This window comes from Talpa occidentalis, unplaced genomic scaffold, assembly GCF_014898055.3.
Source record: "Talpa occidentalis isolate TD23 unplaced genomic scaffold, MPIMG_talOcc4v2.1 talOcc4.16, whole genome shotgun sequence".
Lineage (NCBI taxonomy): Eukaryota > Metazoa > Chordata > Mammalia > Eulipotyphla > Talpidae > Talpa > Talpa occidentalis.
Window position 1 is genome coordinate 28,053,041 of NW_023601653.1, and position 19,770 is coordinate 28,072,810.

At 36.3% G+C, this 19,770-nt stretch overlaps 1 protein-coding gene across 1 annotated transcript in view; it reads left to right on the forward strand.

Annotated features, from left to right (window-relative positions):
• Positions 1-19,770, forward strand: part of PAWR (pro-apoptotic WT1 regulator) — an 84,714-nt gene that overhangs the window by 45,962 nt on the left and 18,982 nt on the right. Inside the window, exons 2-3 of the mRNA XM_037513936.2 lie at positions 5,777-5,908; positions 19,348-19,382. Coding sequence (XP_037369833.1) covers positions 5,777-5,908; positions 19,348-19,382 — 167 coding nt within the window. The remainder of the gene's footprint in view (positions 1-5,776; positions 5,909-19,347; positions 19,383-19,770) is intronic.

The following is a 19,770-nucleotide window of genomic DNA, read 5'->3' on the forward strand; positions in this document are numbered from 1 at the left end:
CCAAGTATTTGTTAGTATGTTACCAAGTTGTTAAAAAGTATAACTAATTTAATATGATAATCAAATGGATTGCTAATTTACAAAGTTAATCATGATGTTTAATAATTGTGGAAATTCATATATTAATTTACTCCACTTCTCAAAATTTCTAGCTTAAGGCAGTGTTTATGTAAGCAGATTTTAAAATCATTGTAATAGAAATATGTGGCTTTTTTTTAAAGCTGTCTAATGAGAGGATAAAGGTCCTTTTTCATTTTGCTCTTTTTTTTCATAAAGAGATGCTTATTCATTTGCTCTTATTTCACTTTTCTTTTTGTTATACTGGGGAGTTTTTGTTTTGTTTCATTTTGTTTTGTTTATCAGTAAACCTCTTGAGTTAGTGGGGAAGGAAGGCAAGAAAAGTTAGCAGAGGTAGAGTGATGACAGCTGTATATGCTACCAATAGGTAAAGAACTAATGGAGCATGAACACCAAGGGTGTATTACGAGAGAGAGACACAGAAAGAAGCAGCAATACTGATAGTTTTGACCAGTTTTGATGAAGAAGACGAGTGGAATCTATCTTTACTCCCTTAATACCTTTCATGAAAATAATAAGTTGCATTTTGGAAAGCAGAGGCACTTACCTACATTCATGATTTAAAATTGTGTGATCCGAAATACAGGTTCTTTCTTTTCTCTAAAAGTTTTGCTGATACTGTTTACTTAATTTTTTTATAAATGTGGAGGACTGTCAAATGCTTTTTATTTATTTTTTAAAAAAGATTTATTTATTTTATACAAGAACTGGGGTACAGGCCAGATGCGCGGGAGGGTGAGAGGATTCACCAGAGACAGAGCAGGGAACAGAACAGGCAGACTGACGAAATACACTGCTGATGGGAGCAGTGGGCGAGACTGGAGAGGTCTGCAGCGTCATGTGGGATCCTCGCTGGCCAGCCGCGTTCGAACTGGCTCTGCAGAGGCTGTAGACAGCTTCACAGCGCTGTGCTCAGCCACCTGCACCACCAGGGCAGGCCCTGTTAAATGCTTTTTAAAGAGCCATACGTATATGATTATTCTGTTCATATGAAGAAATGTGCTTTTTCCTTAATGTTAAAGCCTTATGGAGAAGCAAATGTTATATAGACTGAGGTATTTATATATTAAAATATGTGGAGGGAGGTTCTGGAAAAAAAAAATTAAAATATATTTGTTCAAGAAATTAAGATGCTTGGTTTCTTTGTATTTAGGACTTAAGGTTCCAATTCCTTAGTCGAGGTGTCCTCTGGTAAACTGGTCTAGTCAAGTTTAGTCTCTGTCGCACACCCTAATATTTAATTTAGCAAATATTTATTGAATATGTTCTATGTTTATGCCTTGTTGGTAGTAAAAGTATGGTGTATTGTGGTAATGTTGCTGTAGTGATGATGCCTCAGGCAAGGTTATAAAACTTTAAAAACATGGTACAGTGGATTTCAAACCTTTTCTTAGATTAATGAAATGCACATTTATTAGTGACTCAAATATCACACTTAGTTTTGCTGTTCATGATGCTTTCCAAAATATTGAGGAACTTTAAAAATTAAGATTACTAACAGAATATCACATTCTCTGAATTTATAGGGTAGTTGTATTCCTGGAAAAATCTGAGTATATTTTAAAGCCTTGTACAACTCCCTTCTCTGGTTTATAGAGGCAAAATGTGGTTAGGTGCAGATAATTATAAATAGATTTGACCTGCATGATTTCAGTATTACTTTCTATATTTGAATGGGATGTGGATCAGTTCTTTCTTAAAGGGATTAAGTTTTCAAATTGTAAGACATCCATCCCTTGTTTCTGCTCCATAAACTGGTAGCATCCTTTAACTCTGTCAATTTAAACAGAATTACCTCTGCACAATTCTATGCCTTATAGGGGGTGATATTAATTCAACGAGAATTGCTAGGCTAGAACATCCGACCAAAGGAGAGGCTTTCTCTGGAGAGGTATGCTGAGACATTAACCTTGCTACCAGACTGGAACGAAGTTAAAAAAAAAATAGTTTCCGGGCCTCCCTGGTGGCACAGCGGTTGAGCGCTGTGTTGCGAAGCTGCCCGCAGCCTCTGCAGCGCCGGTTCGATCCCCAGCTGCTCCCGGCCACCGGAGGAGGGTCCCGCATGGCGCGCAGACCTCTCCTGTTGCCCGTTGCTCCCCTCAGCAGTGTACTTCGGTCCTTCTGCCTGCTCTGCTCCCCACTCTGGCTCTGGTGAATTCTCTCACCCTCCCGCGCTTCTGACTGTACCCAGTGCTTGTATAAATAAATAAATAAATCTTTAAAAAAAAATTAAAAAAAAGTTAAAAAAAAAAACTACAAATAGTTTCCAGTTAAGAGAGATATAGAGGCAGGGCCTCCCCGGTGGCGCAGTGGTTGAGCACTGGGTTGCGAAGCTGCCTGCAGCCTATGCAGCGCCGGTTTGATCCCCGGCCACAGGGCGAGGGTCCCACATGGCGCGTAGACCTCTCCTGCCACCCGCTGCTCCCCTCAGCAGTGTACTTCGGTCCTTCTGCCTGTTCTGCTCCCCGCTCTGGCTCTGGTGAATTCTCTCACCCTCCCTTGCTTCTGACTGTACCCAATGCTTGTATAAATAAATAAATAAATAAATCTTAAAAAAAAAAAAAAAAAAAGAGAGATATAGAGGCAAAAGACTTTTTCATGGAGCTAGCTAGGTTTCATTCTGTAGCTAAGGCGAGAGCAAAATATTAATTAGCAGCAAAACCAGAGGGCATGATGGAATGATTTGGAAAGGAGCAAGGAATACTTGATTGGATCAGATTAGGGATTGTACAGAGAGTATGGAGTACAGAATCCAGGGAAGTTGAGTATACTGTCAATGACTGAGGTAAAAATGGAAGTGAGACCTGATAGAGTTCTTTCAGCAAGTGTCTTAAGAAAAGTTAAGTTACCTATACTTAGAACTGCAGAGCAGATGAGCCTATGTAGAATCCTCATCTAACTACAAAGAATATGTCAAGTTGCAGCCACTCTTGTTGCAACTCCTAGTAATTCTGTGTTTTGCAAAGTGACCCAGACACAGAGTATCTGAAACAAACATTTCACATAAAAGTGCTCACTGATATTTTATATTTTCTTTACAAAATTTTAGAGTTGCAGTGCACTGAATGGATTTCATGACTAATGAATAGGTTGTACCCAGCAGGTGGAAAATTGCAATTAGGATTTGTAATCAGACTGCTTAGGTTGGCATTCTAACTGCCCTTCTCAACAACTTTGTGTCCTGGAGTCCCTTACTTAATTATAATCCTAACATTCATCCCTTTAAAGTACTACACACATCCTAAAGTGTCTTTGTTGTTAAGAACTATACGGAGTGCTAGATGGTAACACTTTACACTACCCTGGACACCTAGAAAATATTTGCCTGATAATAGTTGCTATTACTAATAATATTTTTTTATTTTTATTTTTTTAAAGATTTATTTATTTATACATCCAAGAACTGAGGTATAGGCCAGAGGTGTGGGAGGTGAGAGGATTCACCAGAGACAGAATGGGGAGCAGAACAGGTGGATTGACTGAAATACACTGCTGGGGGGAGCAGTGACCTCAAGACAGGAGAGGTCTGCTGCGCCATGTGGGTAGCTCCCTGATGGGACATCGAACTCATGCTGCAGTGGCTGCTGATAGTTTCATAGTGCTGAATGTAGAGTTTTAATTAGATTTAGGTTCAGTCAGTGTCTTGATTGTGCTTTCAAATTTTGATGTTTTCCTATTAAGCATGATAGTGCATTGATTTGATATTTTTTTTAAGAGTTAAAAGCGATTCTTTTTAAAATCATGACTAATTTCTTAAACTTTTGTACCATTTACTAGATTTCTTTTATGGATCGTGTTTCCATCTAGGATATATCATTTTTCATAGGATTAAATTGCCTAATATGTTGTCTAACTAGTCTTTCTACTTTTGGCCCCTGTTCCTGTGAACCTGTACCCAAATTGCTGTATTCATCTTCTTTTCCTAAAATCAGTTTTGATCATGTTTTATTTACATTCCAGGGAATTTCAGCACTGTAATATCTTTCTGCACTATGTAAAGAAAAGCCCAGAGTGCTTAAATGGCTTATTATTTATGTTCCCTTGTAATCAGAGTGTATGCTTTTCCAGTCCTTACCTTTCTTTGTCAAGAACTGTGAAGATCCTGAGATCTTACCCTCCTTGCAAGCTAACATGTTAGTTTCATGGATCCTGGCAGAAGACACTTGTCTCCTCTGTTAGAGGAGTCAAGGGTGATTCGTTACTCAGAGCAGTAGAAGTAGCAGTAGACGTAGCCACAGTACCACCATTTTTCTTGTGCTGGTGACATAAGCACCAGTTCCCATAGTGCGATACGATGAGGGCCAGGTGATAGCTAGACATACCTTCAATTGCATTACAGGAGAGTACCCTAACATTTTCTTGACTCTGAGTCTACCTTTTCTTTACTCCACTAACATCTGTTCTGCAGCTTGGCTTAACTTAGGATTCCATATCAGACAGATGCTTTCTTTCATATCACCTGTTGTGGACCCTCTGTCTTTGAATGTGCTGCTTATTTACCATATTCCAGATACTTCAGTGACTGATCATTTTTGGTTTACACAGTGACCTCAATCTTAATGTTCACTGTGTACATTTTTAAAGTCCTGTTGTCTTCTCTGCCATACTGTGCATTTGGTATCTTTAGTATTTAGAGTGGCTTCAGAGACATTATTTTTTGTCTTTCAAAGGCAGTGTATTAGTTAGGAATGAACAGATCACCCATTCCAAGTGGGTGTAATGAATATAGTTTTGTTTTGTTTGTTGTCTTGTTTTTTCATATAAGATGTCTGGAGATGGTTGGTGATGTTAATTTTGCTTAAGCTTTTTTTTTTTTTTTTAATAGAGGCATGTTTTATTTATTTATTTGTTTGTTTTTGTTTATACATGCACTGGGTACAGTCAGAAGCACGGGAGGGTGAGAGAATTCACCAGAGCCGGAGCGGGGAGCAGAGCAGGCAGAAGGACCGAAGTACACTGCTGAGGGGAGCAGCGGGTGGCAGGAGAGGTCTGCATGCCATGTGGGACCCTCCTCCGGTGGCCGGGGAGCAGCCGGGGATCGAACCAGCACTGCAGAGGCTGCGGGCAGCTTCGCAACCCAGCGCTCAACCGCTGCGCCACCGGGGAGGCCCTGCTTAAGCTTTTTTACCATCTGAAAGTCTCGTTTTTCTGTATCTGCAGTTCCAAATTATACTATATCCATCCTTCAAATTATATGCTCTTCTATAGAGTCTTTGTAGAAGACTTGCCTCCCAAGTGAAAATATTCTTACATATACTCACAGGTAATCTGGTCTTTATCATTGTTGTGAGTGTATGTGCATGCATGCCACCTTACCTTTCCTACCAGACTATAAATTCTATGTTTGTGCTTTATCTTTGGCTACTCTCCAAAAGTTTAATGTAGACACAGTCTATTTACTTGTTGAACAAAAGGTAAAGAATGTGCGATCCCTACCTTTAAGTAAACACTAACACTGGTAGTTAGAGCTTGGGGGAAAGATGTGGTGATAGGGGTATGAATGTGGAGGTTCAGGTTTTAAGCAGATAATTTTGTTTGTAAGAATTAGATGTCTATATTGGTGAAATGAACACCCATATTGTGAAAATTAGTTTCTGAATTCATAAATATTTTTAATGCTACTAAATATATCTTTACAAACTATGACAACATTATCGATAGTATGTGAAAATATAATGGAAACAATTCTTTCTTTCAGTGCCTAGATGAATATGAAGATGATGAAGCAGGACAGAAAGAGCGGAAAAGAGAAGATGCAATTACGCAACAGAACACGATGCAGAATGAAGCTGCGAGCTTATTAGATGCAGGCACTTCCTATCTGCTTCAAGTGAGTATTTATTTTTTAAAGATTTATTTTATACAAGAACCAGGGTACAGGACAGATGCTCGGGAGGGTGAGAGGATTCACCAGAGACAGAGTGGGGAACAGAACAGGCAGACAGACTGCTGAGGGGAGCAGCGGGTGAGACTGGAGAGGTCTGCTGTGCTGTGTGGACATCTCCGCTGCAGGTGGGGATCGAACCGGCATGGACAGCTTCACAGCGCTGAGCTCAACCGCTTACGCCACCAGTATTTCAAAGTACCAGGAAGTCACTAGCTACTTTAACAATAATTTTTAAGCTATTGTTAATAATTTTTTCAGTCTTTGGTTGCATCAGCTCCGTTTAGTTATTTTCAGCGAATCTGATCACTGATTTTTTGACGTAAGCCTCGTTTGGTTCTGAGTTCATGATCAATGAAAATTTGCTGACTGACTAAGCAAGTTTAAACAGTATCAATTATAAAAATAATCAGGAAAAAGATTTACCTTTTTGCTCTGAAAAAAGTAAGAATTCTTAAGTTTCTGCTTTAGGTTGATATTTACTAAGAATCACATAGCAGATAGAGAGTTGAACAGGAAGTTTCTACAAAAATCAACTGTTTAAGCATAATAATAAAATACAGTATTTTAGTATTGTGACTTGCCAGAAACATCTATATTCCTGTGTAATATAAAGTATTTTTTAAAATAAAATGTAAGTTTCAAATGAGCTGTTCTGGGTCCTTGTGGCACAGAAAATTGGAAGTTGTTAGTATTTGGATGCTTTGGTGTAAAGTAAATCACTTTGTAGAATCATTTCATATAAGCTAATTTGGAAATGATCATGATAAAATCTAATCTTATTTTCAGTGGCGGTTTGGTTGAGATCTTAAACTAAGTTGTATTTTAGAGTTCCAGTTTTGACTTTTTAAATGCATTTCATTGTGATACTGCTTAAAAGGAATTTCTGAACTGTATATACAACTCCTGTTATTGATAAAAAAGATGAGCTATAAATCTTAATTTTCAAGATTATGATAAAAGGCATTTGGCAGAGAAGGCAGACTATATCGAAGTGGTTTGGAAATGCAGATAGAAAGCTCTTTTTCTGTTCCTTGAGACAGGGTGATGCAGATTTATGTGTTCTTCAACCATGTCTCTTCTTGCTACATCACGTTTTCCAATGTTGATATTTTGAATTAGTCCTAAGGGCCACAGTTAGCATGTTATACTGTAATTTTACCGAGGGCTATAGCTTTGTTGCTAGTTTATTTGAATAGCTTTAGTATTATTTTTCTGTATTTATCTGATCTTATTACACATTTGCTTTGTTTTATTATAAACAAAAATATTTGTTTATACTTTACAAGTTCTGATCTGGCACTGCACCTGTAAAAGTGTTCATGGGATTTCCTTATTGACCATTCTAAGCTTGAATGAAGAAGAATGTTTTATTTAAGCTAACACAAAAAAGTTTGTGCCTTGCCAAATTTTCTAAGCTCTACATTGGTCTATTCACTGCTTCAGTAATATAAACCATTGCATTATAAGGAATATTATTTCAGGAAAGGTATGTTTTAAATCAGTTGTATAACAGACTTTGGTGTTATTAGAAGGTCTAGTTACATAGTCTTTGAAACTTAAGACCATTATCAGTCTTAGCCATTGAATTGTTTTTTACAAGTATTTTCAGATACTGGCATTTCTACTTGCCTCCCCCCCCCCCCCGATTTAGAATGAAATTGTCCACTCTGTTATAGTACTTATTAAGTTGCCACTCTAGTTGGAAATCATTTATTTATTTATTTTTGAGATAACATTGGTTTACAGCACTGTATAAGTTTCTTTTTTTTTTAATTTTATTTTTATATTGCCCATACAATTGCAACCCCCTTATTTTCACCCCAAACCCTCCTTCCCCCCCACCCCCATAGTGTGTCTCTGGTTCATAGTTGTTTGTTGATTTTGATTTTTTCTTTCTTATAGTTATTCTTTTTCCTGGTCCCTTATTTAGGTTTTCTAGATTCCTGCTATGAGTGAGACCATCTGGTATTTTTCTTTTTCTTTCTGGCTTATTTCGCCGAGCATGATCCCTTCCAGCTCCATCAATGTTGCTGCAAATTGCATGTGTTTATCTTTTTTGAATGCTGAGTAATATTCCATGGTGTATATGTACCACATCTTCTTGATCCAGTCATCTGTTTTTGGGCATTTGGGTTGTTTCCAAAGCTTAGCTATTGTAAATAGTGCTGCTATAAACATTGGGGTGCAGGTGCTCTTTGGAATTGATGTTTCTGTGTCCTTTGGGTAAATACCTAGGAGAGGACTTGCTGGCTCATATGGAAGCTCTATCTTTAGTAGGTTGAGGAATCTCCACACAGATTTCCATAGTGGTTGGACCAGTTTGCACTCCTACCAGCAGTGCAGGAGAGTTCCTTTTTCTCCACAACCTCACCAACAATTTGTTGTTGCTACTTTTTTAAATATGTGCCATTCTCACTGGTGTAAGATGGTATCTCATTGTAGTTTTGATTTGCATTTCCCTGATTGCAAGTGACGTTTGAACATTTTTTCATATGCCTGTCGGCCATTTGTATTTCCTCTTTGGAGAAGTTTCTTTTTAGCTCTTCTTCACATTTTTTGACTGGATTATTTTCTTTGTTTTTGTTGAGTTTCATCAGCTCTTTGTAGATTTTTGTGATCAGTCCTTTATCGTTAATGTTGTGTGCAAAAATGTTCTCCCAGTCGGTGGGGTTTCTCTTTGTTTTTGTTATTGTCTCTTTTGCTGTGCAGAAGCTCTTTAATTTGATGTAGTCCCAGCTGTTTATCTTTGCCTTCACTATCACTGCTTTGGGTGATGCGTCTGTGAAGATGTCTTTGAGGTGCATGTCATGTAGTGTTTCGCCTATATTTCCTTCTATATATTTTATGGTTTCAGGTCTTATATCTAGTTCTTTAATCCATTTTGAGTTGGTTTTTGTGCATGGTGTGAGGTAGTAGTCAACTTTCATTCTTTTGCATGTAGCGACCCAGTTTTCCTAGCACCATTTATTGAACAAACTTTCTATGCTCGAGGGCATATTCTTTGCTCCTTTGTCAAATATTAGTTGACCATACATCTGTGGGTTTATTTCTGGGTTTTCTATTCAGTTCCATTGGTCCATGTGTCTGTTCTAGTTCCAATACCATGCAGTTTTGGTTATTATGGCTTTGTAGTATAGTTTGAAATCTGGGCAAGTGATGCCTCCATTCCCTTCTTTTTTTTTTTCCAGAAGGGTTTTGGCTATTCGGGGTTTTTGGTGGCTCCATATGAATTTCATCAATATTTTTTCTATTTCTTTGAAGAATGACATTGAAATTTGAATTGGAATAGCATTGAATCTGTAGATTGCTTTTGGTAGGATGGCCATTTTGATAATGTTAATTCTTCCGATCTATGAGCATGGATGGACATCCATGGGATGTCTTTCCATTTCTTTGTGTCTATTTCTATTTCTTTTAACAGTGTTTTATAGTTTTCTTTGTATAGGTCTTTCACCTCTTTTGTTAGGTTTATTCCCAAGTATTAGATTTTTTTTGTTTTGGTAATAAAAGGGATAGTTTTTTTGATTTCTTCTTCTTCAGATTTATTGTTTGTGTATAGGAAGGCTATTGATTTTTGTGCGTTGATTTTGTATCCTGCCACTTTACTGAAGTGATTGATTAGTTTAATTAGTTTTTCTGTGGAGTTTTTGGGGTTCTCTATGTATATTATCATATCGTCTGCAAATAGTGATAGTTTGACTTCTTCCTTGCCTATTTGGATTCCTTGTATGTCTTTCTCTTGTCTTATTGCTCTGGCTAGGACTTCCAGTATTATATTGAAAAGAGTGGTGAGAGTGGACATCCTTGTCTTGTTCCAGATCTTAATGGGAATGCGTTCAGCTTTTCACCATTGAGAATGATATTGGCTGTGGGCTTGTCATAGATGACCTTTATGATGTTGCGATAAGTTCCTTGTATCCCGAGAATTTCAAGGGCCTTTATCATAAATGAGTGTTGTACTTTGTTGAATGCTTTCTCAGCATCTATGGATATTATCATAGGGTTTTTATATTTCTTTTTGTTGGTGTGTTGGATTACATCGATTGATTTTTGGATGTTGAACCATCCTTGTGTCCCTGGAATAAATCCTACTTGGTTGTGGTGAATTATCTTATGGATGCATTGTTGGATTCTGTTGGCAAAGATTTTGTTGAGGATTTTTGCATCAGCGTTCATTAGGGAGATTGGCCTGTAGTTTTCTTTTTTTGTGCTGTCTTTGTTGGGTTTTGGTATTAGTGTAATGTTGGCTTCGTAGACCGTATTTGGTAGTATTCCTTCTTTTTCAATTTTTTGAAAGAGTTTGTGTAGGATAGGCACTAATTCACTGCTGAACTTTTGGTAGAATTCATTTGCAGCACTGTGTAAGTTTCAGGTGTAAGCTGCAGCCTCACTCTACATGCCACACTGCACCAGCCACAAAATGTTACATAGTGTCTACTGTCTGTCCATCATCAACCAATAGCATTCCTTTACTTATTCACACCCTGTCCTCTGGTAACCACCATTCTGTTGTCAGAATCTAAGAGTTTGTTTTTGATGATTTGCTTTGTTTCTTTATATTCCACAAATGAGGGAAATCATACATTAATTTTTCTCTTTTGACTTATTTCACTTGGCGTAATCCTCTTAACTTTCATTTATGTTGTTGCAAATGGCAAGTTCATCCTTTTTAAAAAAATTGGAGCAGTATTCCATTGTGTACATATGCCACATCTCTGTATCATTCATCTGTCAATTGGACTTTGTTTGATTTCTTTTGTGAATAATGCTTCAGTGACCATAGGGATGCACATATCTTTTAAAATTTGTTTGTATAATCTTTGGAGAAATAACTAGAAGTGGAATTACTATTAATATATCATATGGTACTTTAATTTTTAATTTTTTGAGGGCCCTCCACCCTATTTTCCATAGTAAATTTTTAATTTTTTGAGGGCTCTCCACCCTATTTTCCACAATTTACATCCCCGTAAACTTTACACTAGGGTTTCTTTTTCTCCATGTCCTCACTAATTATTGCCGTTTGACATTTGAGAATAGCTTTTCTAACTGCTTGAGTTGTACGTTGTTTTGTTCTTCAATTATGTGAATTGTTATATATTTTGCTTATTGACCACTTGTGTGATACATGGTTTGCAAACATCTTGTCCCATTCAGTAAGCTTTTTCATTTTAAGGATTCTATTTGCTATGGAGAAGCCTTTTAGTTTCTCATAGTCCCATTTGTTTATATTCTTGTTTGTTTCCTTGCTGTTGGAGATGAATCCACAAAGAAATCTCAAAGGTTGGGGCCTCCCCGGTGGCGCAGCGGTTGAGCGCTGGGTTGCGAAGCTGCCCGCAGCCTCTGCAGCACCAGTTCAATCCCCGGCTGCTCCCTGGCCACCAAAGGAGGGTCCCACATGGCGCGCAGACCTCTCCTGCCGCCCACTGCTCCCCTCAGCAGTGTACTTCGGTCCTTCTGCCTGCTCTGCTCCCCGCTCTGGTGAATTCTCTCACCTTCCCGCACTTCTGACTGTACCCAGTGCTTGTATGTATAAACAAACAAATAAATAAATAATAAATCTTTAAAAAAAAAGAAATCTCAAAGGTTGAGCTTGTCACCTATGTTTTTATGGTTTCAGTTCTTATATTCAAGCCTTTAATTCATTTTTTTTTAAAGATTTATTTATTCATGCATACAAGAACTGGGGTACAGGCCAGAAGCGCAGGAGGGTGAGAGAATTCACCAGAGACAGAGCAGGTAACAGAACAGGCAGACTGACCGAAATACACTGCTGAGGGGAGCAGTGGGCAAGGCAAGAGAGGTCTGCTTTGCCATGTGGGATTCTCGCTGGCTGGCCGGGATTGAACTAGCGCTGCAGAGGCTGCGGACAGCCTCACAGCGCTGCACTCAACTGCCTGTGCCACCAGGGGAGGCCCTTTAATTCGTTTTGAATTGATTTTGCTTGTGGTGATGTAACTGGTCTTATTTCATTTTTCTCTGCATGTGACTATGCAGTGTTTGCAGCATCCTTTATTCAAGAACATCCAATTTATGTACTTGACTCCTTTTTCATATATTAGTTTCCCATATATGTGTGGTATTATTTTTGGTCTCTAGATTCTACTCCCTTTGTCTGCCTGTCTTGATTCTAATACCTTACTGCTTTGATTACTGTAGCTTTGTAGTGTAGTTTAAAGTCAGGAAGCATAGTATCTCTGTTTTAGTTCTTTTTCCTCAGAATTGTTTTGTCTATTTGAGGTCTTTGCGGTTCTGTACAAATTGTAGGATTTTTTTTTTTCCTGTCTCTATGAAGAGAATGCCAGTGGGATCTTAAAGGGGTTTGCATTGCATATGTATCTTGCTTAACATATACTTTCAGCAATGGTTAAAACCATTTAACAATGGTCACCTTCCAATCTGTGAGAATGGAATATATTCATTTTTTTTCTGTCATTTTTTCTATCCAGTTTCTTCAGTAAGGTCTTACAGGCAATTCATTACTTTTATTAAATTTATGCTTAGGTATTTCATTCTTTTTGATGCCATTGTCAATGGTTATTGTTCTCTTCCTTTCTCTTATCCTGGAATCACTGGAATAAATCTAACCATCATGGTGTTTGATCTTTGTGATGTATTGTTGAATTTGGTTTGCTAATATTTTGTTGAAGATTTTTGCATCTATGTTCATCAGAGATACTGGCCTGCAAATTTTTTTTTTTTTTTTTGTGATGTCCTTTTCTGATTTTGTATAAAAAGATTTAGGAAGCATTGCCTCCTTTCCAATTTTTTGGACAAATTTGAGAAGGATGAGTATTAGATCTTCCTTCCTTTGACTGTATATCAGAATTTACTAGTGAAGAGATCTGCTCCTGGACTTTTTTTTTTGGGAGCTTTTTGATTACTCTTCAGTCACTTATTATTTTGTTCAGGTTTTCTGTTTCTTCATGATAAAATCTTGGGAGGTTGTGCAGTGCAAATGATTTATCCATGCAGATGTTCATAGTAGTCTCTTAGAATCTTTTGTATTTCTGAAACTTCACCTTTTCAATTCTTATTTTATTTGAGTGTTTTGTTGCTGTTTTAAGTCTGGCCAGTGGTTTGTCAGTTTTGTTGATTTTTTTTTTTTTTTCCAACAAACCAACTCTTCATCTCATTGATCTTTTTGGTTGTCTTTTTTTAAATTTCTATTTTGTTTATTTCCACTCTCATTTTTATTATTTCCTGAAAAGCAGGCTATTAATGCTCTCAGTTTCTACTAATATAATATAGTTTACCTTTTGGGGAACATTCCATTAAGGTATGTAATTCACTTACTAGAATCATTGTGAAATAACATTTAGTTAGAAAATGTATAATCTAATAAAAAGACCATACTCAAAATCTGTCAGTAAAGAATTAGCTTGAGTATTGTCTGATTCAGAATCTATTATTACTTGTATAGAATTAAACTTAAATTTCAGTTGTTTACTCTTGGTCATGGATTGACTTGATCAATAATGTCAGAGGTCAAACGTACTAAGCTAGCTGTATAGAAAATACTGTGTGAAATTTATTGAGATATAGTTTGTGACTGGTTGTTTAAAAATAAAAAATGTGGAAAATTGGTATTCTAGAACTTCCTGTTAGTATTTGTAAGTAGAAACTTGTCTTACTGACTTTAAATCATTCACAGCTATGTAAAAGTATAAAGTTATATAGTATATTGCCACCGTAGTTTAATAGTGTTGAAAACACCCATTTCACATTTCTGTATTTAGTAAAATTCTACTCTAAAACTGTATTATCAGAGTTTTACTCTATTAGGGAAAATGCTTATATTCAGCCTAAGAAATATTGTATGTTGTTATTGGTAGTTTGTTCATTTGATGTATTGGTAACCTAGAAGTCAATAAATCAGACATTTAATGGTTCTATTTCATTCCAGTAAAAAGGAATCTGGATTATTAAGCTGATATCACATTTTGGAGTATTTCAGTTATAATCAAAATTAGAGAGATGTGTTGTTTTTGAACTTACAGCATTATTAGCATTTTTCTAATGCATTTTTAGACATTTATGGTATATGCATAGTTTTAGTTCATATGCTATAAGATTAGAGAATTTCATAAAAGAAAGCCTTCATACAATGTTACTTGACAACTGTTTGTGAAATCCTAGGGAAAAAAGTTCCTTATGAGACTGTTTTTGTCTGTATTCAATAAAATGTACTTTGATTGGATATACATAAGTTTATATTTTTCTGTTTAGATTATACATTTTTGTTAGGGCTCATAAAGAATTTAAAAGTTAGATTTTATAAAGTATTTTCTTTGTTATTCTCTAGAGATATCATACTCTTTTAAGTGGGAGATCAGTTTTAAGTTTGGTGTACAAAGTACAAAGATTCTTGTGCTTTATCTTTAGGTGCTGCTGCTTTAATAACCGGCAGATAAGAAACTCTTTAAAGTTTAGTTTCTTGGCTGTAGTTACTGTCCCTGCTGTAACAACAGCCAGTGCACAGGGGAGGGTTAAATGTCTTTGAACCAACTCTTTAAGCATGGCTTCACCGGAGGTAATCCTGTTAAGGGGTCAACTCCTATGCCCTCTCACCCCCACACACCTGCACTTCTAGTGTCCTGTCATTTGGTTACTTCCTGCAAGTGATTAATTCCCAAGTAGTGTTTTTTTTGGATACAAAGTCAACATATATTTACTATATACTATTTGAGCATATATTTGCTGTATATAAATACATATATTACTATATACTGTGTTTGAGTGGGAAAGGGGAAACAAACTGTGTGTGTGGCAAACTGTGTGTGTGCTTTTGACAAGTGTTTTCAATGAAAAATTTTGAGGTATATTAACATACAACCCTAAACTGGTTTTAGTTGCATAGCATAATGTTTCAGTATTTCCATATATTTCTATCTATTGTAAATCACAACAAGTCCACTTAACATCCATAATCATATATAGTTGCAAAATTTATCTTCTTATAATGAAGACCTTTTAGAGTCATTCTTTTTACAACTTTCAAATATACTATACAGTTTTTTTTTTTTTTTGAAGATTTATTTATTTATTTATACAAGCACTGGGTACAGTCAGAAGTGTGGGAGGGTGAGAATCACTAGAGCCAGAGCGGGGAACAGAACAGGCAGAAGGACCGAAGTACACTGCCGAGGGGGCAGTGGGTGCGGCAGGAGAGGTCTGTACGCCATGTGGGACCCTTGTTGGCGGCCGGGGATCGAACCGGCACCTCAGAGGCTGCAGGCAGCTTTGCAGCCCAGCTCTCAACTGCTGTGCCATCAGGGGAGGCCCTACCATACAGTATTATTTTTTTTTTTTTTTTATAGAGGCATGTTTATTTATTTATTTATTTATTTGTTTGTTTGTTTTTGTTTATACATGCACTGGGTACAGTCAGAAGTGCGGGAGGGTGAGAGAATTCACCAGAGCCAGAGCGGGAAGCAGAGCAGGCAGAAGGACCGAAGTACACTGCTGAGGGGAGCAGCGGGCGGCAGGAGAGGTCTGCGCGCCATGTGGGACCCTCGCTGGTGACCGGGGAGCAGCCGGGGATCGAACCGGCGCCGCCGAGGCCGCGGGCAGCTTCGCAACCCAGTGCTCAACCGCTGCGCCACCGGGGAGGCCCCATACAGTATTATTAATTGAAGTCACAATGATATAAATAATGTACCCATGACAATTTATTTTTAATGGTAAATTTGTAAAGTTTCACTCATAATCCACCCCATCCCTCCTATTCCCACCCCATTCCCTTATCTCTGGCAACCACTAGCCTATTGTCATTTGTGAGCTTGGCTTTTTTTTTTTAGATTCTACAGGTAAATAAAGTCATACAATATTTATCTTTCTCTTACTTATTTCACTTAGCATAATGCCCTCAAGGTCCATCATTGTTTTTGCAAATGGCAGTATTTCATTCCTTTTCATGGCTGAATGATATTCCACTGTGTTTAAATACCACATTTTCTTGGAGAGGAACATGTCTCTTAATTGTTTTCAATTTTCTTGGATAAATACCTAGAAGTGAATTGCTAGTTCATATAGTAGTTCTGTTTATTGACTATATTTAATTCTTTCACACATTTTTTGATTGGGTTGTTTTCTTTTTCTTGAGTTGTATGAGTTCTTTGTAGACCTTAGTTATCAGGTCCTGTCAGATGGATGTATGGATGTATGATGTGAGGATTATTTTCAGTAGGGTGTCTTTTTATTTTAATGATAGTTTCTTTCACTGTGAAGAAGCTCATTGTTGCTTTGATTTTCATTTCCCTAATTATTAGTGATATTGAGCCTATTTTCATGATCCTCTTGACTTGTAAATTTGTCCATTGTGTTCTGTTTTTTTTTTTTTTTTTTAATTGCAATACCCTTTTGATCACTCTAGATTTTGAAATCAGGGAGCTGGATGCTTCCAGTTTTGTTTCTCTTTTTCAAGCTTTTCTTGGCTCTTTGGGGTCCCTTGTAGTGCCATATAAATTTTTAGGATTGTTCATTCTCTTTCTGTGGAAAATACTATTGGGGTTTTGATAAGGGATTGTATTGAATCTACAGATTACTTTGGGTAGTATGGATATTTTAAAACTTCTTTTAAACCATGAGCACAGAATATCTTTCCATTTATCTATGTCTTCTAAGATAGTTGATCAGTGTCTTACAGTTTTCATTGTGTAGGTCTTTCACAACTCTTTGGTTAAGTTTATTCCTAAGTATTTTATTCTTTTTTGATGCAATTATAAATTATTTTCTTAATTTCTCTTTATGAATATATTGCTTATTTCTAACAGTTTTTTGGTAGCTTTAGCGTGTTCTGTATATAGTATGTCATTTGCAAATAGTGAGAGCTTTACATCTTCCTTTCCTATTTGGATATCTTTCACCTCTTTTTCGTTCTTTAAAAAGCCTTTTTTTAAAAAAAAAAAAAAAAAAAAAAGATTTATTTATTTATTTATACAAGCACTGGGTACAGTCAGAGGCACGGGAAGGTGAGAGAATTCACCAGAGCCAGAGCGGAGAGTAGAACAGGCAGAGTGACGAAGTGCACTGCTGAGGGGTGCAGCGGGCTGCAGGAGAGGTCTGCACGCTGTGTGGGACGCTCGCCCGCTCGCCCAGCGGCTGTGGATCTAACCGGCACTGCAGAGGCTGCGGGCAGCTTCGCAACCCAGCGCTCAACCGCTGCGCCACCGGGGAGGCCCTCACCTCTTTTTCTAACCCAAATGCTCTAAGACTTCAGTGCTATGTTGAATAAAAATGGGAAGACTTTGCATCCTTGTTTTTTTTTTTTTGATCTAAGAGGAATCTTTCACATTTTCATTGAGTATGATGTTAGTTGTGGGCTTGTCATATGGCCTAGTTATTTTGAGTACATTCCTTCTCAAGTTGTTGAGAGTTTTAAAATCTTAAACAGTGTTGAATGTTGTCAAATGCTTTCTGAGATGCTCATGTGATTTTTAATGTTTTATTTTGTTAATATGGTGTATCATGTTGATTGATTTATACATGTTGAACCATCCTTGCATCCCTGGATAAATCCTTTTAATATATTGTGAGTTTGAGTCACTATTTTGTTGAGGATTTTCACATCTATATTTAACAGGGATATTTGCCTATAGTTTTTTTTTGTGGTGTCATTTCTAGTTTTGGTTTGGTTAGGATAATGCTCACTTAGTAAAATGAGTTTGGAAATGTTCCCTTTTCTATTTTTTTAGAAGTGTTTGAGAAGTATTGGTATTAGTTCTTCTGTTAGTATTCACAAGTTGAAGACATCTGTTTCTCAACTTTTGTTTGTTGGAAGTTTTTTTTTTTTGACTGATTCTTTCCGCTTACTAATAGTATATTGAAATTTTCTGTTTCTTTGGGAAGTTTATCTTTTATTTAGAACATGAGACACTGGCAAGAAAAATTGATATAAATCTATATTTAAATAAGTGGTTTAGGCTGTTATAATGGGAATTTATTGTTTTGGAATAATTAAGATCGATTTACTAAAATTCTACATAGAAAAGTAAACATTTTTCCATATTTTTTTGTCTTAGCTATGAAATTTGCTTATTTTAAGAACATTGTGCTGTTTTACTCACTTGTATAATTTAACATCCACAACAATCCAGTAAAATTGACTTTGTTGTTATTTTTAGAGATGAGAATACTGGAAGTGATAGAAGTTGAATAACTTACCGATAGTCTCACAGTCTCTAATCTGGTCAGACTTTAGACCTAAATCTTAACTGTATGGTTTGCTGTACTATTTGCCTACATTGCACCATGAAGACATTATTTCCTGTTTTAGTCAAGAATCTGGTAATTTATAAAGGGAACTTATTCTCTTATTTTAACCAGATCTGAAATTTTTCAGTTGTGGGGTCTCTCTTGGAGACTTTCAACAATTAATTAGGAAAAAAGTTATTATCAGGACTCATTATTTTTAAAAGACTCATTATTTAATTTTGACTGATTTTATTTAAAGTGAAACTATAAAAACATTTCAAGTCTGAGGTATCAAAAGCCTGAACAAAAAAATAACTTCTCCATTGGTTGCAAGGTAATAATTTCACCACCCTAATGGTTAATGTTAACTTTAAGCAAACTTCTTTTCTTTTTGGTATATTAGAATCATCTTAAAAATACTTTCCTTTTAAAAAGAGTAATACTAAATTAAAAATCAGAATCAACAGGCAGCTATAAATCAGAGACATTTCTACAGAGGAGGAGGAGGGAGAAGGATCAAGCTAGGGGTGGGAATAGCACAAGGGACTTTGGTGATGGTGCATGGGTGAATTGGTGGTGGAAATTTCATGGGGACCACACCCGAGAGGAGAAAGCATACAATGTACAAAAATGAAGAATGATGTAAACTATAATATAAATACTTTTCCTTTTATTCTTACCTGTCTTTAAAAACAAGCATTTATCATTATATGTCTTTGGTGAATTGTAACTTTTTAAAAATAAACTGGGAGCTTAAAAAACATACAGATTCATATATAGATGTATATATATATATGTGTGTGTAGGTATTTGTATGTGTATATGTTTATAATGGTTATGGCTTATATATATATAATCATAATATATACATATATATTATAGTGGTTTTTTTTTTAATGCTCATTGACTTCCAAAAGTGTTTAACTGATTGATGAATGAGGCTAGTTTTGGGACTTTTAAAATACTACCAAGTTAAAAAAAAAATTTAAGTGATTGTTTTTTCCTGAAAAATCAGATGTGAAGTATTGTTTTGTGTTACCAGCATTGTGGATTTTTAAAATTAATGGTTATTGCTTCAAATTAATTTATTTCAAAATTAGACCTTCACTATCAGCTATGTTCTATAATCTGTAATTGTGTGCTTGTACACACATCCAAATTGATATGTCATTATTTTTACTTTACAGGAGCCGTCTAGAGCAGTTTCAGGCAGATATAAAAGGTAAGAGTCTGTAAGTTGTGAATTACAACATGTCATAGCCATGAGTGTAATGTCTGTCTGTCCATTGCTTAGCTAGAATTGTTTTTAAGCAGCTTTTTGAAAAATATGAGACCTTAATATATGCTCTTAAAGAGAAATTATGTTGTAGTCAGGAAAATAATGTATGTCTAACTGTGACTTAATCTGATACACCCTATATTTTAAAACATTGCACACACCGAAAAAGGAAAAAATTGCACACGTCGTGCGTTTACATGGGCCTGGTGAAGTTAGCAAAATAAGTTTAGAATCATTTTCTTTTATGTGTTTAAACATTGAAATTATAAGTACACCACCTGTCATGGACATTGCACACTGCCATAACAAAATGCAATAGACAGAATGTGGC